The sequence below is a fragment of the Pelophylax lessonae genome (assembly GCF_965119305.1).
Source record: "Pelophylax lessonae genome assembly, chromosome: 3".
In the NCBI taxonomy this organism is placed as follows: Eukaryota; Metazoa; Chordata; class Amphibia; order Anura; family Ranidae; genus Pelophylax; species Pelophylax lessonae.
Window position 1 is genome coordinate 284131398 of NC_138770.1, and position 24470 is coordinate 284155867.

A 24470-nucleotide genomic window follows, 5' to 3' on the forward strand; every position below is an offset into this window, starting at 1 on the left:
AATGTATGGAATCTACAGTGTCAGTTCCAGAACTTCTTTTGGGTGACAGGCGTCCCACGATTTTGTTTGCACAATTTTACCCCAATCCGGAAAGCCATGGTGTGAACAGAGCCTTAGTTCCCCATTAGGTCTGCTCCCCTTGTGATTGACAGTAGGCAGGGGGCCAATCCATACCAACAGACAGCCTACTATTGGCTATAAAATTGACCCACTGCCTGCTGTTAATCACAAGCAGAGAGCAGACCCGATGGGGAACTAGTCATGCAGCTCCCCCACTGTCCCCCCACTGGTTGCAGGGAACTTGTTGTCTGTGAAGCTATCTTTTATAATCAGTGACAGGTAGGAATAAGGTAGCACTGGCAAATATACCGCCTTGCTATACAGCATACAGAGCCGCAAAACTTACAGTTGGTCTTTATTACCTCTAGTTTCATTGTCTACAAACTGTGGAAAATTACTTTTGAATCTGATGCAGCCATAGTACCACTTTCCTGACAGACTCCATGGCAGTATACGTATGATTTAATCCAGCCTTCACCCCCCCCCCCCCATAGGACCCCACTCCCATAAATTTGTACTCTGAGCCAGAGGCCGCGTTCCTTTTTTGTCTTTTGTCCTCCTCCTAAGGACCAGAATGGTTGAAGTCTTACCTTGGATCTAGTTTCCATGATCGAGGCCTGGTTGTTCGGCATGCTGCCCCCAGGAAGACGTGTGGAGTCTCCAGCAGTCCCCAGCTATTAGCGGGGTGGAGAAGGGCGATGTATTCGGTGCCATGTGGAGTCTCCAGCAATCCCCAGCAATTAGCGGGGTGGAGAAGGGCGATGGATGCAATGCCATGAAGAGCTTAAGCTTGGTCATTAGCAGGCAAAGCGGCAGTAAGGCCTAAGAGCCTTGCTATTAGCAGGTGGCCATAAACGCCCTGGGCCCATGCAGCAGCACCTTCTGGCTCCAGGCATGGTCGTGGGGGATTCCGTGTGCAGTGATGTATACTTTATATTGAATATTCCAAGGCAGCAGTTGTGTGTGTTTGACTGTTTTTCTTCACTGGCTCTAGTGTCTTCCTGCCCTTGGCGGGTGGAGCGCATTTGGTTCTAAGCTGCTGCTCTCTCTTCCAGCCTGGTGTACCTGGGTTACTCATGCCCAGGGACTCAGCTAATGCGCGCTGTGGTGCGGCGGTGGTGTCATTTCAGTGGAGAAATTTAATCAGCGGCCAGTACTGTTGATATTGGGATTTCTCTGTGAGCAGCTTGCAGCAGTTTCCCTAAATGCTGTGTGCATTCATCACAGGTCTATGCTCGGCAATAACACCCTTGTGTGCTGCCTGTGTGTATCTGATCCTGCTGGTTCTATCACCTGTGCAGGTTGGCTGTCTGTATAGTTTCCACACTAGGAATGTATCACTGCCCCCCCCCCCCTCCTTGTGGCCAGCCCTTGTGTAGCAGGGATGAGAGGGTGTGTTTAACCCTTTCCTTTCCTTGCTTGCCTGGGCACTCCTTTTCGAGTTTTTAACCCTTCCCTTTCTACCCTACTTTGTTTTAGTTTTAGGTCCTTCTAGGTCAGATTAACAATACACGGCAAGAGTTGATAAAGACCTCATTAGGTTATTACATCAACATTCTTCTTCCAGATTTAGTCCTCATTGGTCACCTTCAAGGTCCAGCCTTCAGAGCAGAAGCTCTGAATCCTCCTTTAGGCACCACATCCACCGCCATGTCAGCCACTCCATGGAAGCAGCCAGCTGGGGATGCAGGACTTAGGTTCCAGAGGGCAAGTCTCTGTGTGAGCCATATTAAGCTCAGGCAGTTGGAAAAGGGGATGGTGATATCCAGCAAATGGAATCTCTAGTGAGGCGCGTAGTGCAGAGTGGGGTACAAGCCACACGCAAAGTCCAACTGCCGTTATGGTGTAATCTTCCACTAGGGATGGCTAAAAAGAACTAGAAACCGTCCTAACCAAGCCATCCATCTATGAAGACCTCAGTAAGTGAGGCAGAGCGAGATGAGTCCCTTTGCCCTTGTGACTCCTTTGGTCATGGCAATGAAGGGGGCATTTACACGAGTAAGAACCTATTATTAAAAACCGAAATTAAGCAGCGCTAGCATGAGTAAACTGTGCATAGCAATGTGGCATAAATATTATAAATTCATAAAAAAAACCTTAAAACGTGATCCAAATAAAGTGCTCAGGTGCAGAAAATTATTCAAGGTGCTCCAAAGTGATAGGTGTTTCCTCTTGGTTCCCCACTCACCAAATTGCCAGAATTTTTGAGCCTTGGGTATATATTGCTCATAAGCCCTCTTGACCAGGATCTCAGAGATGATTTTTCATAAAACCTTGGATAAGGGTAGGGTAAAATCAGCCTCCGTATCCACCATTAAAATATAGAAAGGCCGTACATGTTTAAGTATGCTTGAACAGTTTATTGTGGTTAACAAGTCAAAAACATACTTACAAACATGTATTTAATATATCGCATATATCATAAGCCTCGTGTGAGCCGCGCTTGGCGTGCGTTCCACGATGTGACCAGGAAGTGCCTGACCGGAAGTGACGTTACGTCTCGTCCGTAACCGGAAGTTGCGTCAACGCGTTTCACCCTCCTCCAGGGCGTCTTTGAAAACGCCCTGGAGGAGGGCGAAACACGTTGACACAACTTCCGGTTACGGACAAGACGTAACGTCACTTACGGTCAGGCACTTTCTGGTCACATCGTGGAACGCACGCCAAGCGCGTCTCACACGAGGCTTATGATATATGCGATATATTAAATACATGTTTGTAAGTATGTTTTTGACTTGTTAACCACAATAAACTGTTCAAGCATACTTCACCATGTACGGCCTTTCTAATTTTAATGGTGGATACGGAGGCGGATTTTACCCTACCCTTATCCAAGGTTTTATGAAAAATCATCTCTGAGATCCTGGTCAAGAGGGCTTATGTGCAATCTATACCCAAGGCTCAAAAATTCTGGCAATTTGGTGAGTGGGGAACCAAGAGGGGACACCTATCACTTTGGAGCACCTTGAATAATTTTCTGCACCTGAGCACTTTATTTGGATCACGTTTTAAGGACTTTTTTATGAATTTATAATATTTATGCCACATTGCTATGCACAGTTTACTCATGCTAGCGCTGCTTAATTTTGGTTTTTAATACATTTTCTAAGATTTGCTTAGTGTTGCAGCTGCTGCATATTTATATCTAATTTAGCACAGTATTCATGCACTTTATATATCTATTGATTCACATTGATTTTATATAACATTTTTTAGTTGATCTACCAGCGCGGGAATTAATATAGTTTTTTCACACGAGTAAGAACCTGTAGAGTCTCCTGCAAAGCAAAAGGAAGTTCTTTAAGCACCTCTAGAGAGAGCGTTCTAATTTCCCATACCTAATGGAAATAAGGGACATCATTTTGGATGAGTGGAGCAAGGTCACAAGATATACCACCCTTTTGGGCAAGATGGCCAAGCTCTATCTATTCAAAGATAAGGATGTGAAGTATCTAAAGGCTGCATCTCTTGTTGAGGCCTTTGATGAGGCAAGCAAGTATGTCGCTCTTCCTTGGAAGATACAGTGAATGGCCTGAAAGTCAGCCTGAGCTCTTGTGGCCATGTTTAAAGTGATGGAAATGTAGAAGGAGAATGTAGATGCAGTATTCAAGAGGGTTTTCAGAAACTCGGTAGCTCAGGAGCCGGAGCTGGTGTCGGTTTCCATGGTGAGGCTACAATTGACATCATCGGCATAGTAGCATGGATTTTGCTCCCGTTAGTTACAGCAAAGTAAGTGCTATGGCTGGGGCCTTGGCTTGCTTATCCCACCTCTAATAGGCCTAGTGTAAGATCCCTTTGAGGGAGCTTCATCTTTTGGCAAGCATAACAGCATCATTAACTCGGGCAACAGTTGGCAAGTTGGGTCTTGCCCCAGGACCGGCACCTGCTAGGCCGTAAGACGACACAGTCTAGAGGACAAAGTTCAGAGCGTACAAGGGTCGCACAATTTTACAGAACAGGTCTGGATTTTAGGAAGAGCCGGTGAAGAGGCCAGATATCCCCTCAGAAAAATGCTAAAAGCTTGACCTCGGGTATCCAAGAAGCTACGGAGTTTGAGCCTCAGACTATAGGAACATTAAAGCGCTCTTTTCAGGACACGCATGGTCCATCAGAAGTCCTCCTTATCTCGGATTAATTTCCATGGATTTTGCCCCACTCTGAGGTAAAATGAAGCATATACGCTTGTATTACGTAAAGTTATTGATGTCGCAAAGTGCTGCTATGCCAGTCCCAGGATGCAAGAGATTTCAGGGCATGTACTCGCCCTGAAAACCTGCCACTTTATGGTCATGAAGAGAAGCGGCTTGCGAAAGGCCGATTTTCGACCTTGCACACCTAAACCAATTTTCATCGAAAGGAGCAGTTCAAGATAGAAACATTGTCCCTGATTCATTGGGGGTCCAGCCAGGTGACTGGCTCATTTCCAATAGACCTAAATATACTTACTTTCATGTGCGCATTGTAGAAGACTTCCGCAAGTTCCTTAGTTCGCCGTAGGTCAAGACCAACTCCAGCTTGCTTGTCTACCATTCGGGTTTTCAACATCACCCTGTGTGTTTTAAAGATCCTATTGGTTGTTAAGGTCTTTATCAAAGCAAGTTACTTCTCCTACTGTCCCAAAACAGAGGGCAGCTGCTCCTCAAAATTCGGCTAGTGGCTGATTCTAAAAAAGAGACAACGGGAGCCCACTGCTGCCATGGAGTCCATCAGGAACGGAAAATTACGGTAAGTATTTCATAGGAAGTTTTCTAAAAGTGGCATTTAAAGTGGCTATTAAATATCTGAATTTGTCACACATTTTGGTAAAGGTACTGAAAATGGCAGCAGAGCTTTTTGAATCCAACACAAGACCTTTTAAAGGGCATACCACTAGAAAAGTGGTAAAAATGTTTTATAGAATCCCCCCATTGTAGCCACAGTTTATGAATTGCCAAATGTTATACCCCTTATTAAAAAGTGCTGATATTAATGTACATAGATCAACTGTATGAACTGGTTTGTAGCAGTGACTACTGTATGTTACATAGTTTTTATCCACATGAGCCATATGATAGACATGTTATTAATATGGGAACCCAAAAATTAGCATTATCCCACATACCATTTTATCTGATTACTAGTCGAGGCTCTTCAGTCAATAAACTGTAGCTGTATTTACTTAAACAGGGAATTGCAAGATTGGATAACTGAAGTAAAATGTATTCAAAAACGTTTTGAGTAAAGATTCCTTTAGTAAACCAGCCCAGCTGGCTCTGCCTTTTGTTAACTCCTTGCAAAGCGCAGTATAATGGGGAAACATCACAACCTTGGAAATACTGAATAGTTTGTATAATTAATTCCAGAAAAAAGTGCTTTAAGCTAAGAAGCATCTGTTTGATTGTGCTACCTAATTTCTATAAGTGAGTAATGTGTCCCCAGTTATAGGAAACCCTGGAAGTAGGTTGCCAACATCCCAAAAATACTGTAACAAAACAGGAAAGGGTTCCCCCTAGGGGTGGGACTTTAGCGGCAATCACACTTCCAAAAAGGAAGAAAGGCACACTCGCCTGAAACGCGTCGGGTTGGAGGATTTCCTCATCTCTTTCATCATATACCCCACAGTATATGATCTTTTTTCAAAGAGCACCAAGCCTTATGTGCCTAGATATTCTGTGGATAACGAATCCCAGCTTCATTAAATTTTCCATATAAAATTGCTGTAAATATTATTTGCTTTTATATAATTACCATTGTCATTTAGTTTTACCGATTTGGGCTAAAGACCGTGCTGGAATGGTTCAGATGGTAACTGATAGGTATTGGGTGATTGCGCAGGTAAGTGGTGGTGCTAATCTCTTTGCACGTTTGGGCTGCTACCTTATGCTGGCCATACAATATACGAAAAATTGTTCAAACTCATTTTCGAAAAACGAACACTCAGCCGTGAGAGCGAACGATAGTGCCATCATGTAATGACTGAAAAATTGTTTAATGGATATAAACAAATCCGTTTTTGGTTAGTTTTTTTTACATATACCTAGTGCAAACAGTTTGGACAAGAAACACAATTACCTTTCAATTTATCGTTCGTTCGACAGAAAATTTGCAAACTTGTCCTTCACATTTTTATCTCGGAAACTTCACAACCGATTACTGATTTGTGCCCATTAACTTGCCGAAAAGAGAAGGAGCTGTCCAAATGACCAAATTTCAGCCAATTTTTCATACAGTGTATGGCCAGCATTACTCATATGATGGAGCTGTTGCTTTACTAGAAATAATGCTTGAATGAGAAGGAAGGAGCGCCCAGTGTTCCAAATAATACAGCTCTTGGTGGAAGAATAGAAACATTTACTGAAACTGTGAGAGAGTACAGATTGATCCAGCACATTTCCTCCCCTGTCTACAGGGCTTCTGGTGCGTGCTAACAGAGATGGATAGACCCTGTGGTAGTACCAGATTTTTTTGTGATGACAAATGCTGGCTTGTGTAATGCAGAGGCAAAAAAAAAAAAAAAAGCCTGAATACCGCCATACCTTCAGCCAGTGCTTCTTTGCACTGGGTGCGTTTTATTGCACTAGGAGCTAATGGAGAAGCCCAGGAATGAAGGACACTACATTGACGACAAAAGGGAAACTTTCTTCACTGGCCATCATTGTATGGGGGCACGACAGTGACAATGAATCTATGGGTGTGCTTCGTCACTGAATTCCAGTGTAAGGGAGCACTAGACTGGCCACCAATGTAAGAGCCTGTGGCTTTTCTTTGAGTCAGAGCTGCTTGCCAGTCTATATCTGTCTACACAGGATACAAATTCAGGTCAGACTAAGGTCAATTGTACTGGTAAAGAATTGTGACAAAAGCAGGCTGCATTTACCCATCGACACAAGCCTAAGACTAAGATTAAGCCTAAGAATAAATCAGGCGCTAAGCGTGCCCTTCATTGCAAAGCAACTATGGAAGGGAACACATTTTTACTAACCATCAATGTAAGGGGTATGTTGCTATGGCTATTTTAGTGATTTTTCTTAGCAAAGATATATGAATTTTGGTTGCAAGTGTTGTTTTTGGAAGCTGAGTTCCCCTATTAATATGCTAACAAACCTGTTGGACTCGTTTATGAGCTCAGGACAGGATGTGATGCTCTGCCCAACCCCACCACAAAGCACCTTGTGCCCATGTTGGGGCTTATCAGAACCTGGGGCACCCAGATCCCAGCCCCCCCCCCCCCCTGTGAATGAGTATGGGGTACATTGTACCCCTACTCATTTACTAAAAGAAAAGTGTCAAAAATAAATAAAAAGATAGAGACAGTTTGTAATTCCTTTATTAAAATAACAAAAACAATGTGCCCCGGAGTAGATCCATCGTCAATCGTAACACCCGCCACCACTGTTGACCATAAGAAAAAGCACCGCCCCCTGTGATGTCATTGACTAGTGCTTGCTGGGTTTGTGAGGTCACAAAGGGGCAGTGTTACCAGGTGATGTCACTGGGTGGCCTCGCTCCTTAGCTATTTAAGAACTGTCAGACGGGGGGAGCTTTTTTTTTCTTATTTCGGTTCAGTGGTGGCAGCAGGCATGGCGATTGATGATGGATCTACCCCAGTGGACATTATTTTTGTTTGTTTTTTAATAAAGGAATTGTCAAAAACAGTTTCTGTCTTTTTATTTATTTTTGGTAAATAAGTAGGGGTACAATGTTCATTTAGGAACACCGGTCTCTATGTTCATGCAGCAAGCCTATCCCCCCACAGTTAGAAAAGCACTCCCTAGGGACACATTTAACCCTTTGATCGCCCATGGTGTTAACCCCTTCCCAGCCAATGTCATTATTACAGTAACAGTGCATATTTTTAGCACTGATTACTGTAGTATTGTCACTAGTCCCCCCAAAAGTGTCAAAAATGTCAGTTAGGTTTTCGATCTGTCTACCGCAATGTCACAGTCCCGCTAAAAATCGCTGATTGCTGCCAATACTAGTAAAAATAAATAAATGAAAATGACATAAATCTTTCCCCTAGTTTGTAGACGCGATACATTTTGCGCAAACCAATCAATATACACTTTTTGGGATTTTTTTACCAAAAAAATTTGTAGCAGATTACAAGATGGCCTAAAATGAGGAAAAAATTTGATTTTTAATTTTTTTTTATTGGGAATGTTTTATAGCAGAAAGTAAAAAAATATTATTTATTTTTTTCAGAATTGTGTCTCTTTTTGTTTATAGCGCAAACAATAAAAATCGCAGAGGTGATCACATATCACCAAAAGAAAGCTCTATTTGTGGGGAAAAAAAAGGCATCAATGTTATTTGGGTATAGGGTCACATGACTGCGCAATTGTCAGTTAAAGTAGCGCAGTGCTGTATCGCAAAAAATGGCCTGGTCATTAAGGGGGTAAATCCTTCCGGTCCAGAAGTAGTTAATGCATTTTGTGGAATAAGACCAACTCTGCTATGGTGCATAGGTTTAGATGCTTCTATACTATTTAACCAAACCAAACCTTGCGGCCAAGGGAAGCATCTGAAGATGCCAACAAATCTACCTTGTAGAATTTTGTAAGACGCTGTTTTACAAACTTGCACTACTGAGGCCTGATGGCAAAAAGCCCAAGAGGCACTTAGCGCTGTAGTCGAATGCGCCTTCACAGGGAAAGGAGGAACCTGACCCTTCAGTGAATAAGCCTGATCAACCGTCTGCCTGATCCATCTGGATATGGTCGCAGCAGACGCAGCCAAACCTTTCCGAGGACCTTTGGTAAGAACAAAGAGAGAGTCCGATTTTCTAAAAGACTCATTTACCTTCAGATAAACCCTTATCGCCCAAATCACATCTAGAGAGTGCAAGGTAATTTCCTTGGGATGCTTAGGCTTAGGACAAGGGGAAGGCAACGCAATGTCTTCACTGAGATGAAAATCCGACACCACCTTAGGAAGAAAAGACGGATTAGGTCGGAGTACCATTTTATCTCTATGAACCACCAAATATGGTGAACCGCAGGACAGAGCCGCCAACTCAGAAACTCTGCGGGCAGAAGTAATTGCCACCAGAAAGGCAACCTTCTTGGATAAAGAAAGCATAGAAATTTCCCCAATGGTCTCAAAAAGAGGCTTTTGAAGAACAGACAAAACCAAATTGAGATCCCACGGAGGCAACGGGGATCTCCGTGGTGGGAGCCAGATGACGCACCCCCTGAATAAAACTGTGAATCGGGGCATTAGCAGCCAAGGGACATTGGAAGTTGATAGTACCCAAAGCCAACCGCTGTTCAACCCCTTTTTGTAAAAAGGCCAAAACCCTAGCTATAGAAAACAAGCGAGGGTGCAGCTGCAGCGATTCACACCATGAAATGTACGATTTCCACGTATGATGATAGATCTTCCTGGATGTTGACTTCCTGGCCTTCAAAAGTGTAGGAATCACTGAGTCAGAAAGGCCTCTATCCCTCAACACCTCGCTTTCAGTAGCCATGCCGTTAAAGCCAGCAACTGTAAAGCAGTATGGAAGATCGGTCCCTGGGACAGCAGATCTTCCTGCAGAGGATCGACAACCATTTTTACAAGGTCTGTGTACCAAGACCGATGAGGCCAGTCTGGGGAAACCAGAATTACCGGAATTCCTTTCACCGCCACTCTGCAAAGGAACCTCGGCAGGGTGAGAAACTGGATAGAGAACTGGCTCCAGGGGAGAGTCCAGAGGGTGGTGATAAATGGGGAGTACTCGGATTGGGTGGGTGTGGAAAGTGGGGTTCCCCAAGGTTCTGTCCTGGGACCAATCTTGTTTAATTTATTCATAAATGATCTAGAGGAGGGGATATCTAGCACAATCTCGGTATTTGCAGATGATACTAAACTAAGCATGCCAATATCTTCTATGCAGGATGTGGAAACCTTACAAGCGGACCTGAACAAAATAATGGGGTGGGCAACTACATGGCAGATGAGGTTTAATGTTGAAAAATGTAAAGTAATGCACTTGGGCGTCAGAAACACGAAAGCAAGCTACTCACTAGGGGGGAAACATTAAAAAAAGAAACCGTGTGATAGGGCCCTTACCCCTAATTGTTATACAAATTAAAAGGACAGAAAAAAGTGGGGCTTTGCTGGCCAGTGGGAGGAGAAGTATCAAACCAAAACCAATATATAAAACAATATACATTTTATTGGATTTACAAGTAAAAAACATGGGTGATCACGCACATGTTGACAAAGACAAAACACATAGAAAACGTTAGGATATAAAAACAATTAATAGGGGTCATTAGGGTAGAAATACATCCCGAAGGGGGAAACCAAAAGCCTGTGTAGGATGGAGAGTAGGTCTCAGATGGAATGCGGTCAATGTAGGTCCCCAGCAAGCCGATGCGTTTCGCTCAAGGCTTCCTCAGGACCAGAGAGACCATGACAGACCGGTATTTCCTTTTTAATGACTCAGGAGATGGCAGACTGCGGCAAAGACGCAGGACAGAAACATCAATGACTTAATACTCATATATAGCAGCCAAAATTCATAACTGTTCTCAAATATATATGTGGATATCCAGCATCTCAGTCAATGTCGGAAGACCACTTTATGTACTATACAGGGTAATAATCCAATTATAGCCGAGTAGTGGGGCATTCACTGCTACGTCCAAGAATCCAGAGGGTCCACTGATCAACACTCTGATGGCGACACTTCATATGTCCAATTTCAGTCACCTCCTCACTCAGGCAAATCGGATAGAATCGTTTTTTGTGTGTATATGCATAAAGGGGTATGCGTTGATTACAGCCTATATATAGTATATGACTGGCTTCAGGCAGGTACAACAAGACGTCACAGCATCCTATTATAGGGAGGCGGGGATACTAACATGTACCGAAGCATAAATGGTCCGTTAGTATAACCCACGTCGCTGAGCCTGCCATAATTCTACCCTAATGACCCCTATTAATTGTTTTTATATCCTAACTTTTTCTATGTGTTTGGTCTTTGTCAACATGTGCGTGATCGCCCATGTTTTTTACTTGTAAATCCAATAAAATGTAAATTGTTTTATACAGTGGGTACGGAAAGTATTCAGACCCCCTTAAATTTTTCACTCTTTGTTATATTGCAGCCATTTGCTAAAATCATTTAAGTTCATTCTTCTTCCTCATGAATGTACACATAGCACCCCATACTGACAGAAAAACACAGAATTGTTGACATTGTTGCAGATTTATTAAAAAAGAAAAACTGAAATATCACATGGTCCTAAGTATTCAGACCCTTTGCTGTGACACTCATATATTTAACTCAGGTGCTTTCCATTTCTTCTGATCATCCTTGAGATGGTTCTACACCTTCATTTGAGTCCAGCTGTGTTTGATTATACTGATTGGACTTGATTAGGAAAGCCACACACCTGTCTATATAAGACCTTCCAGATCACAATGCATGTCAGAGCAAATGAGAATCATGAGGTCAAAGGAACTGCCTGAAGAGCTCAGAGACAGAATTGTGGCAAGGCACAGATCTGGCCAAGGTTACAAAAAGATTTCTGCTGCACTTAAGGTTCCTAAGAGCACAGTGGCCTCCATAATCCTCAAATGGAAGATGTTTGGGACGACCAGAACCCTTCCTAGAGCTGGCCGTCCGGCCAAACTGAGCTATCGGGGGAGAAGAGCCTTGGTGAGAAAGGTAAAGAAGAACCCAAAGATCACTGTGGCTGAGCTCCAGAGATGCAGTCAGGAGATGGGAGAAAGTTGTAGAAAGTCAACCATCACTGCAGCCCTCCACCAGTCGGGGCTTTATGGCAGAGTGGCCCGACGGAAGCCTCTCCTCAGTGTAAGACACATGAAAGCCCGCATGGAGTTTGCTAAAAAACACCTGAAGGACTCAAAGATGGTGAGAAATAAGATTCTCTGGTCTGATGAGACCAAAATAGAACTTTTTGGCATTAATTCTAAGGGGTATGTGTGGAGAAAACCAGGCACTGCTCATCACCTGTCCAATACAGTCCACACAGTGAAGCATGGTGATGGCAGCATCATGCTGTGGGGGTGTTTTTCAGCTGCAGGGACAGGACGACTGGTTGCAATCGAGGGAAAGATGAATGCGGCCAAGTACAGGGATATCCTGGACAAAAACCTTCTCCAGAGTGCTCTGGACTTCAGACTGGGCCGAAGGTTTACCTTCCAACAAGACAATGACCCTAAGCACACAGCTAAAATAACGAAGGAGTGGCTTCACAACAACTCCGTGACTGTTCTTGAATGGCCCAGCCAGAGCCCTGACTTAAACCCAATTGAGCATCTCTGGAGAGACCTAAAAATGGCTGTCCACCAACGTTTACCATCCAACCTGACAGAACTTGAGAGGATCTGCAAGGAGGAATGGCAGAGGATCCCCAAATCCAGGTATGAAAGACTTGTTGCATCTTTCCCAAAAAGACTCCTGGCTGTATTAGATCAAAAGGGGGCTTCTACTAAATACTGAGCAAATGGTCTGAATACTTAGGACCATGTGATATTTCAGTTTTTCTTTTTTAATAAATCTGCAACAATGTCAACAATTCTGTGTTTTTCTGTCAGTATGGGGTGCTATGTGTACATTCATGAGGAAGAAGAATGAACTTAAAATGATTTTAGCAAATGGCTGCAATATAACAAAGAGTGAAAAATGTAAGGGGGTCTGAATACTTTCCGTACCCACTGTATGTTGGTTTTGGTTTGATCCTTCTCCTCCCACTGGCCCGCAAAGCCCCACTTTTTTCTGTCCTTTTAATTTGTATAGGGGGGAAACCTCTGGGTGAATCTAAGATGGAAAAGGACCTGGGGGTCCTAGTGGACAACAGGCTTGGCAGTGGCATGCAATGCCAAGCCGCTGCAAGCAAAGCCAACAGAATACTGGCATGTATAAAAAAGGGTATTCACTCCAGAAATAAAGAGATTATTCTCCCACTCTACAAGACTCTGGCCCGGCCACATCTGGAGTATGCTGTCCAGTTCTGGGCACCAGTCCTCAATAAGGATGTGCTGGAACTGGAGAGAGTCCAGAGAAGGGCAACAAAAATAATTAGGGGAATGGAGGGCATCGGCTATGAGGAAAGACTACAAGCATTGAACTTATTCTCTCTGGAGAAGAGACGCTTGAGGGGAGATATGATATCAATATACAAATACTGTACTGGTGAGGACCCTAGCATAAGGAACAAACTTTTTAGAGAAAGGAAATACAATAAGACACGTGGCCACTCACTAAAACTAGAGGAAAAACGGTTTAACCTTAAAATATGTAAGGGGTTCTTCACTGTCAGAGCAGTAAGGATTTGGAATTCGTTTCCACAAGCAGTCGTATCAGCAGGGAGCATCGATAGTTTCAAAAAACTATTAGATGGGCACCTTAAAGACCGCAATATACAGGGTTATACAATGTACTAACACACACACATACATCATAGGTTGAACTAGATGGACTGATGTCTTTTTTCAACCTCACAAATTATGTAACTATATGTAAGGAGTCTGAGCGGAGGGAAGGCATAAATTAGCCAATACTGGCTCCAAGGAGCCACCAAAGCGTCTGTGGTGTCGCCCAGAGGATCCTGAGACCTGGCCACAAACCTCTGGACTTTTCTGTTGAGGCGAGACGCAAACAGATCCACCTCCGGAGTCCCCAACTGGACATACAGGAGATGAAACCCCTCCAGATGAAGGGACCATTCCCCTTGATCCAGCACCTGACGACTCAGGTAATCCGCTTACTAATTCTCCACACCCGGAATATGGACTGCGGAAAGACCCGGAACATTGTCTTCCGCCCATACCAGAATCTCGGCCACCTCCTTGGCCGCCGGGACACTCTTGGTGCAAAGCAGAGGAATCGCTGGTGTCCCTCGATGATGGGGACGTGCAAATATGCATCTTTGATATCGATGGAGGCCAGAAAATCCCCCTGATTCAAAGATGCCACCGCCGACTGAATGGAGTCCATTCAAAACTTCTGGACCCGCACAAAGCGGTTCAGAACCTTGAGGTCCAGGATTGGACACACCTTGCCCTCCTTTCTGGGCACCATGAACAGGTTTGAATATAAACCTTGACAAACAAGAATGATTGGCCCGCGGGACTTTGTATGAGGTACGTGTTGGTGGCTGGAGAACAATGAAGTACACAATCGATGAATAAAGCAATATTTGATTTTATTGCATAGTATACACAGGTTGTAAAGATAAAAATAGTAACATGTGCTCAATGCCACATGATGTAGCTCAATGGCTATAATGTGGATTATATGCAACACAGGCAATATTACATCACATATTGGCAAACATCTTGGTGTAACCACTCAGTTACATCGGCGTCATGCCGCACTCCCAGCGTTATGCGTCAGTGCTCTCACTGACGTCAACGCGCTGTCTGCGTGCCTTTACATCAACGGGACGGAGAGGTCCGCCTCCAGCGTTCCTCTCCTCCACGAGATCACAGATGCCGCAGCTCCGTTTGATCTCCTCTTACCCGTCGCATGACGCTAGGGTCCCATCTTTGCTGCCAGCGTCAGATCCACTTGGTAGGTTAGTCACCGGACCATTTCCCCACTATTCCTTTTCTGGTTTACCTTCTCTTCCTACTCACTTTCCTTGGGCTAGCATTTCCACACTTCCACCCATGATCTTACTGCACTCTTTTTTCCCATCCTGGACTTAGCCTTGACACACACTCACTTTTCCTTCCCCATTCACTTTATGGTTTTTTCCTCTCTCCAGCTCACTCTCGCCCCACCAATTTGGGATCTCTATTTTTTTTCACATCAGCCCTTCCTACCTTATATACATTATGTATACCAATACAATTGGTAGCATCATGCTACTTTCGCACTACTATTTCTACTTTTATATATGACAGGTTGGAAGGTGCTTCCTCTCATTTGTATATTCATCACCTACCTACCATGGACCCCCTTCTCTGGTTGCCATTATATTGGGACCCTTCAGCTCCCGGGTCAGACATGACACGCCACTGCCACACAGGAGTCCAATTTCTCTATTTAAGTTTCATTTATTTGTGAGTATTTAGTACTCCATTGAGTTCTCACTATTTGATTGAATCTTTTTATTCAAAAATCTCAGTATTACTGTATACCTCAACAACATTGTTCTTTCATAGATATGCCTTGAATATATTGATCTCTGAAGAAGGGAGATGTTGCTCCCGAAACGCGTCAGATCACGATGTTATATATTCTACTGTTATGTCATCTCAGTACACCAGTCATGTTATGTTTGAAACTGAGTGGTTACACCAAGATGTTTGCCAATATGTGATGTAATATTGCCTGTGTTGTATATCATCCACATTATAGCCATTGAGCTACATCATGTGCCATTGAGCACGTTACTATTTTTATCTTTACAACCTGTGTATACTATACAATAAAATCAAATATTGCTTTATTCATCGATTGTGTACTTCATTGTTCTCCAGCCACCAACATGTACCTCATACAAAGTCCCGCGGGCCAATCTTTCTTGTTTGTATATGTATTTTGGGATGGAGGAGTGTTTTGGTGGGAACCAGACCATTGCACTTTTTTTAATAGAAACCTTTAAAGCGTTCCTGGGAAGGAACCGGCACAATCACTCCTTAAGCAAAAAGATCCTGCACAGCCTCCCAGAGATCCTTCAAACGATCCGGAGACAGGCAAAGATTTGACTGAAAGAACCTGTCCGCCGGCCAGGACCGAAATTTGATCTTGTACACGGAACGAATCAGTTTGTGAACCCATTTGTCTTGAATGAAAGAAGTCCGGGGTTCCCAAAAGAAGCGCAGACGTCCCGCCACCCCAGAAACAAGTGAAGAGGACATGTCTGCAGAACTGGACTAACTGGTCTTGCCCCAGGGCTTCTTAGTCCCTCCAGAAGCTCTGAACAGCTTACCTTTTTCTTGCGCCACGGAGGCACGAAAAAAACGTCTATGAGCCGTGAAGGAAGGCCCCGGCTTATTATGGTGTGCTTTACCTTTGGAAGATTGAGGAAGAAGAGTACTCTTCCCACCAGTTAGACCTTCATCAATTCATCCAGTGAGTCGCCAAATAATTGCTCTCACAGAAAAGGAAGATCTGTTAAGGCCTTCTTGGAAGCCTGGTCTGCCGACCAGCTCTTCAGCCAAACCATGCATTTTAAGGCAATCCCCACAGTCGACGCTCTGGCCACCAGGGGAGCTGCATCCAAAAACGCAGCACACAGGAACTCCAGGGCCTGGGCCATCTGGTCCATAAGTTCCATCAGCTCCAGGGGAACTATGTCAGGTTTCAGAAACTTCACCTATTCCATAACCGTCTGTGATACCAAAACACACACAAGAAACAGTTTCAGGCTAGAACCCGCCAACACATAAAGATAGTGGGAAAGGGATTCCACCCACCTGTCCACCGGATCTGTAAAAACCGGGGAATCTTCCACAGGCACTATAGCAGATTTGTTCAACCTGGAAACAGGATGATTCACCTTAGGCGGTCCCGTCCAACGGTTGGAAACCATCTCAGCAAAAGGAAAACGGCATTAAAAGCGCTTAGGCACTACTAGCACGTGCTTGATGCGCCGCCATTGGTCATTGACAATATCATGAAAAACCTTGCCCACTTTTTGGGTCTTGCGGGAGCCAAAAGACACCCGTGTCCCTGCCAGCGTGGGCTCATCTGCCATTTATAAAGTTTCCCTTACTGAAACAATAAGGGCTTCCACCAAAGCGCGTTCCTGCACTGCAGCTGAAGAAGACAGGTCCTCTTTACCATCCGATTGTGAGGACAGCGACCCCTCAGGTAGGGGTGGCGACCATCCAAGTCTCTGAATCAGAAGACCCCACCAATGATGGTGAAGGCAGCGGCCGTTTTCGGCTAGTAACCTTTTTCATAACAAAATCGACCTTGGTCACCAGGCTTTCCAGTGCTGCTGAAATCGTGGCCAGCGACTGCGATCCGGGAGGTGCGGTAGTCACACTAAGGGGGTCTGAGGTGAAAATCACTACCTGGGACTCCTTTTTTTTTCGGTTTCATTATTATGGAGTACTGTCACTTTATAAGCGCCAATCACAGGCCCCACCGCCGATCACCGCGGTCTGCGGAGTCCCCCTTAAATATATACAGATAGCAAAGTGCGCAAGGATATCCCCACAGAGACCCCAGTACTTTGCCACCTTCAGAAAAAACCCTCCTGAATCAAACTGCGCAACAGAAAAGTGAGAGAAATGGATATGACATCAGCTTGGTATGTGAAAGGTCATACTGCCTGTGTAGCTCCATAGGGCTACACAAAAATGTCTGCCAATGCAAATCAATGGGAAGCACAGGGAAAATGGCTGCCCTATAGAAGTCAATAGAAAATAAATGTTATATTGCCCACACTAAAGATGGCGGCGTCCACGGCACGCCATACAGTCAGGGACCCCCAATATGAAGGCCACAAGGGAGCTACAAGGATATCAGGCGCCCCAGCTATAGTGCCCCCCAGGGGATGGGAGAGGGGGACGGAGCACAGGGCCGGGTATCCTGACAGGCCAGGGGGATCTTTTAGGAAGTCCAGGTCCCATTATCCCAAGGAGAGTCCCCCCAAGACCACCAAGGGACAAGGAGGGGCTGCGTTTATTCACCATACCATGGACTGGGTGGGCTCTGCTCCGGGCAGACCACCTTCCACCCGAAGTGGGGGTGCTGCCAGCCGAGGGGCACGCTGCGACTCAGGGCGTTCCAGGTTGTCATGACCCAGTGAGAAGCAAGCGCGTCCCCATCCTAAAAGGGGCTCAGTCGTGGCGAGGCCTAGTGTGGGACTATGACCGGTTCACGCTCGTAGGCCAGACTGGGAGATCTTAAGGATTTAGATTATCCAGTGTGAAAAATCAGCTGCCACTGCTTGTAGATCACCAGGAGGATCCCCCTGAACACTAACTAGCAAACGGAGTAAAGATAAATAAAACAAAATATTCTTAAAATAATAAAAAAAACTGAGACCGAAGTCCCAGCTGGAAACCTAGGTCCTACTGCTTCACTAGGCAGAAACAAACTGTTTTGCTGGAGCAGGGTGTGTGGGGTTATGCCTATAGGGACAGCCCCGTGGGCATGGGGAATTGCTTTTTTTCTGCCTAGTACTACTCCTACAGGGGGCAGCATAACCCAATGCTCTAAGAAGTATTAGAGCTGCGTCTGACAATGAATGATAGAGAAATGTGATGTTTTCAGTAACACTACCATTTAGGATATTGGCTTGCGCTAAGTTTTTTCCTTTTCTTTTGTATAAAGCTTTTAAACCCTCCAAGGAAAAAATTTACCTGCTGCTGCTTGGGACTTTTTTATGTAACTCTTAAGCTGGTCATACAATCATCGATTTCTTTTTTTTTTTTCAGCCTGGCTGAACTAAGAAAAAATCTAACAGATTTCTTTATACATGCTAAATAGTGTGGATGGAATGATCTCCCACTGTGGCTATTGTATTGTGACAGCTGGCACCACTGCCTGTGAAAACAGTGCCTGCCCCTGATTGGCTGCAAGTGCTGTTCAGCCAGCAATTTATAACTTGTCTCCTTCAATTTAAACTGAAGGTTTTCAGACGTGAGGGTACAACTCTCCCTGCTGACCATAGAACCGCTGATATGAAATATTGATGCTTTAAGTCCTTGATGTAAAAATGTAAGGTAGACATTTTTATGATGGAGTAGCGCATGCAGGAATTGGAACACAAGATGAAAATACACGCTTACCGGTACCTTCATTTTTAAGTCATCTCTGTAGAGTTTAATGCCAATGTCAGCAATGGCCCTTTGAATAAACCGAGATGGCCGCAAAACAAACACCAGCTGCAGGTTCCCAGGAAAAGCCCCCTAGAGAAAATAACATTTGTATATAAATAATGGCCATTCTTCAGCTAACATAATATTTTTTTCTTATACTACTTCATATGACTGCAATTCATTTATTTTAGGTTATAAATTCCTTTAATAAACATCACTAAAAATTGAAAAGCTTCTCAAGCAGTGTTCATGTAACACACCAAAAAGTTCAGATGAGAAGACAAGAAGATAGTATGCTAACAACTGGAACAGCAACACACAGAGATCCTCATGTACTTTTTTTGGCTTTTCTTGAGTTTATTATGGGCTGATTCACACCACAAAAACGCACTCCAGATCCATTGTGGATGTGTTTCTGCATGTGCATTTTTAATGCGTTTTTGACGTGTTTCGGTGCATTTTTGATGTATTTCCCGGATGCATTCCAGATGTTTTTTTTTTTCCTGTTTAATTCTTTTCACTGTAGTGGCGTCTGGTGAGTTGTTGATGCATTTTACATTGTTCCAGTATCATCCAGTACAGGAAAAATGCAGCATGTTCTCCTTTTTTTTTTTTTCTGGAACTGGAACGCCCTGGAACTGACCACACTGGTGTGAACTATGCCATTGAAAACCATATAACCTACTTTTCATGTGTTTTTGATGCAGAAAGAAAACACACTAGACTGCATGTGGTGTGAACTGGCCCTAAAGCCCCGTACACACGCACCGATTGTTGGTCGTGAATTTTCGGCCAACGTCCGATCGGCCGATTGTCGGCTTGTTAGTATGATGCTTCCGACAACCGACTGCGACTTTTCGGCCGAACAAAATCTGGTGTGCAGGCTATAAAATTTTTGTTGGCCATCAGCAGAACGGCCGATTGTTCCTCAGTCAGTACAGATTTCGGCAGAAAAAAATCTGATGAGCAAGACTGGGCATGCTCAGAGAAGAAAAAACACACGGAAAGTAAACCAGCACATGACATCACTTCTGAAGTTGATTGTTGTTGGCCGAAAAAATTCCTGTGCAGTCTAGGCACATTCCAACCAACACAACAACAATGGACAAAAGACGGCCGATCGGTCAGCCAACAATCGGTGCGTGTGTACGAGGCTTAAGAGTAAAAATTAAGCTCTGAGCAAACACAAATACACAGTTCTTTTATCCTGTCATCATGGGTATGCAGCAGAGCAAGGTTATCATAGGGATCTGCCTTTTCCTCCCCCAGACCTCCCAGAGTGCTGTTGTGCAGGGGATTACAAGAGCCTTATGCCCCGTACACACGTGCAGATCGTCGGCCGAACGATCGGCCGTCTTTTGTCCCCGGGCTGTCGTGTCTGTTGAAAAGTGCAAAAGACTGCACAAGAATTTTGTCCGCCGACTACAGCCGACTGCAGAAGTGATGTCATGTGATGGTTAACTTTCCCTGTGTTTTTTCTTTTCTGAGCATGCCCAGTCTTGCAAATCTGCTGTCTGTCGGCCGAATTCTGTATTGACTGGCGAACAATCGGCCGCTCTGGTGTCGGCATACAAAAATTTTAATGCTTGCACGACAGATTCTGTTCGGCCGAAAGTGCGCTGTCGGCAGCATCATACTAACAAGCCTACAATCGGCCGATCGGTCGTCGGCTGAAGCTTTTCGGCCGACAATCTGCACGTGTGTACGGGCCTTTATACTAAAAGTCAGATTCAAGTTCTTACAATAATTATTTTAAAGAGTACATAATTGCACTAATTTGTTTTTTTTTAACATCAGCCTGGAGTTCAGCTTTAAACCCCTTTTAATGGAGCTAGAGGAAATTCTCCTGAAATGATACTTGAACTTTGACAGATTACTTTTTAGGTCCTTGACGGTTCAGGTGTGGTAGCAATAATAATAATATTAGGTGAGAGAGAGGCGCCAACCACACCGTTACCTGCACTTTCTATCTGGAGGTACCTGATAACGCCCATCTTCACATATACCTCAGATTTATTTATTGCCACCAGCACCCAGCATTTGTTTTAACACAAAGCACCGTTATCACAAAATCACAAGTGAAGAGATCTGCGTTTTGCTTTCTTCATTCCCAAGATACCTACACTATGCACTTTATTTGAACTTATCTATTAACCATCACTGCCTTTATTGTAACAAGGTGTATTTATGATTAATACCTCTGAAATATGTGTACTTATGGACTTTTTCTTCAGCTAAGATTAATTCATTTTTTTGCAAATTTATAAGTATCAGCACTGTCACTTTATACACGTACTTATCAGCACTTATATTTGTATTATATCATTTTTACCTCGTACCAGCGCTACATCCGTTTGCACTAGGCACTTTGGGCAATCATAGCACTACACACTTTTTGGCCAACCAGTTTTTGCACTACCCATAGCACTTTATCTTTGCACTGCCATATTTATTGATTATTTATTGTATACAGTGGGTTACGGAAAGTATTCAGACCCCCTTAAATTTTTCACTCTTTGTTATATTGCAGCCATTTGCTAAAATCATTTAGGTTCATTCTTCTTCCTCATGAATGTACACATAGCACCCCATACTGACAGAAAAACACAGAATTGTTGACATTGTTGCAGATTTATTAAAAAAGAAAAACTGAAATATCACATGGTCCTAAGTATTCAGACCCTTTGCTCAGTATTTACTAGAAGCCCCCTTTTGATCTAATACAGCCAGGAGTCTTTTTGGGAAAGATGCAACAAGTCTTTCACACCTGGATTTGGGGATCCTCTGCCATTCCTCCTTGCATATCCTCTCCAGTTCTGTCAGGTTGGATGGTAAACGTTGGTGGACAGCCATTTTTAGGTCTCTCCAGAGATGCTCAATTGGGTTTAAGTCAGGGCTCTGGCTGGGCCATTCAAGAACAGTCACGGAGTTGTTGTGAAGCCACTCCTTCGTTATTTTAGCTGTGTGCTTAGGGTCATTGTCTTGTTGGAAGGTAAACCTTCGGCCCAGTCTGAGGTCCAGAGCACTCTGGAGAAGGTTTTTGTCCAGGATATCCCTGTACTTGGCCGCATTCATCTTTCCCTCGATTGCAACCAGTCGTCCTCTCCCTGCAGCTGAAAAACACCCCCACAGCATGATGCTGCCACCACCATGCTTCACTGTTGGGACTGTATTGGACAGGTGATGAGCAGTGCCTGGTTTTCTCCACACATACTGCTTAGAATTAAGGCCAAAAAGTTCTATTTTGGTCTCATCAGACCAGAGAATCTTATTTCTCACCATCTTGGAGTCCTTCAGGTGTTTTTTAGCAAACTCCATGCGGGCTTTCATGTGTCTTACACTGAGGATAGGCTTCCGTCGGGCCACTCTGCCATAAAGCCCCGACTGGTGGAGGGCTGCAGTGATGGTTGACTTTCTACAACTTTCTCCCATCTCCTGACTGCATCTCTGGAGCTCAGCCACAGTGATCTTTGGGTTCTTCTTTACCTCTCTCACCAAGGCTCTTCTCCCCCGATAGCTCAGTTTGGCCGGACGGCCAGCTCTAGGAAGGGTTCTGGTCGTCCCAAACGTCTTCCATTTGAGGATTATGGAGGCCACTGTGCTCTTAGGAACCTTAAGTGCAGCAGAAATCTTTTTGTAACCTTGGCCAGATCTGTGCCTTGCCACAATTCTGTCTCTGAGCTCTTCAGGCAGTTCCTTTGACCTCATGATTCTCATTTGCTCTGACATGCATTGTGATCTGGAAGGTCTTATATAGACAGGTGTGTGGATTTCCTAATCAAGTCCAATCAGTATAATCAAACACAGCTGGACTCAAATGAAGGTGTAGAACCATCTCAAGGATGATCAGAAGAAATGGAAAGCACCTGAGTTAAATATATGAGTGTAACAGCAAAGGGTCTGAATACTTAGGACCATGTGATATTTCAGTTTTTCTTTTTTAATAAATCTGCAACAATGTCAACAATTCTGTGTTTTTCCGTCAGTATGGGGTGCTATGTGTACATTCATGAGGAAGAAGAATGAACTTAAATGATTTTAGCAAATGGCTGCAATATAACAAAGAGTGAAAAATTTAAGGGGGTCTGAATACTTTCCGTACCCACTGTACATTGTTTACCTGCATATTTATTTTATTTGTCTATATATTGCCTTTCTGACCAATAGAGAGAATTATTTTTTGCAGTTATTTCTAATCAGATACACCACTTATAACGCAAGAGGTAGCGCAGCACTACCCTACACCTCTATTCTGCTTGTAGTTTAAGGATAAACTATCAGTGCTAGCTGCAACCTCCCTCTTTCTATTATTCCATCCTTAACATCCCTTTTCCATAATAGCGCGAGAGCCTCCTTTGTTTACTGCCTTACTTTAACCACTACAGCCCAGAAAGGTTTTACCCCCTTAATGACCAGGCCATTTTTTGAGATACAGCACTGCGTCACTTTAACGACTTTAGCCCCAGACGGTTTTACCCCCTTAATGACCAGGCCAATTTTTAGATACGGCACTGCGTCACTTTAACGACTTTAGCCCCGGAAGGTTTTACCCCCTTAATGACCAGGCCAATTTTTGAGATACAGCACTGCATCACTTTAACGACTTCATCCCTGGAAGGTTTTACCCCCTTAATGACCAGGCCATTTTTTGAGATACGGCACTGCGTCACTTTAACGACTTTAGCCCCGGAAGGTTTTACCCCCTTAATGACCAGGCCAATTTTGAGATATGGCACTGCGTCACTTTAACGACTTTAGCCCCGGAAGGTTTTACCCCCTTAATGACCAGGCCCTTTTTTGAGATACGGCACTGCGTCACTTTAACGACTTTAGCCCCGGAAGGTTTTACCCCCTTAATGACCAGGCCATTTTTTGAGATACGGCACTGCGTCACTTTAACCACTTCAGCCCCGGAAGGTTTTACCCCCTTAATGACCAGACCATTGTTTGCGATACGGCACTGCGTCACTTTAACCACTTTAGCCCCGGAAGGTTTTACCACCTTAATGACCAGGCCATTTTTTGTGATACAGCACTGCGTTACTTTAACCACTTCAGCCCCAGAAGGTTTTACCCCCTTAACCACTTTACGACCGCCCACTGCAGGTGTACTGCGGCAGGCAGCCGCTCCCAGGCAAATCGCCGTACATGTACAGCGCTCACTCTCAGGAACACAGCTGATCGTTCTTCTCCCTGCAATAATTAGAGAGCCCATGTGATCCTTCTATTTCAGAAGCCACGCCCCCCACAGTTAGATTCACTCCTCTAGACTTACATTTAACCCCTTGATCACCCATAATGTTAACCCCTTCCCTGCCAATGTCATTATTACAGTAACTGTGCATATTTTTAGAACTGATTACTGTATTAATGTCACTGGTCACCCCAAAAATGTCAAAAATGTCAATCTGGGGTCCGATCTGTCTGCCGCAATCCCGCAAAAAATTGCAGATTGCCGTCATTACAAGTAAAAAAAAAAACCAATAAAAATGACATAAATCTTTCCCGTACTTAAGAGACGCGATAACTTTTGCGCAAACCAATCAAAATACGCTTATTGCGATTTTTCTTTTTTTTTTACCAAAAATATGTAGCAGAAAACAAATTGCCCTAAAACGTTAAAAAATTGTGATTTTAAATTTTTTTTTGAGAATGTTATATAGCAGAATGTGAAAAATATTGTT

General features: G+C 44.0%; 1 protein-coding gene across 5 annotated transcripts in view; it reads right to left on the reverse strand.

Moving 5' to 3' along the window:
- Positions 1 to 24470, reverse strand: part of MCF2L2 (MCF.2 cell line derived transforming sequence-like 2) — a 529158-nt gene that overhangs the window by 380671 nt on the left and 124017 nt on the right. For 4 of the 5 annotated variants that reach the window (XM_082251880.1, XM_082251879.1, XM_082251877.1 and 1 more), the window contains one exon: positions 18757 to 18876. In XM_082251880.1, the coding sequence (XP_082108006.1) occupies positions 18757 to 18876 (120 nt within the window). The remainder of the gene's footprint in view (positions 1 to 18756; positions 18877 to 24470) is intronic. The other variant, XM_082251878.1, reaches the window with a different exon arrangement.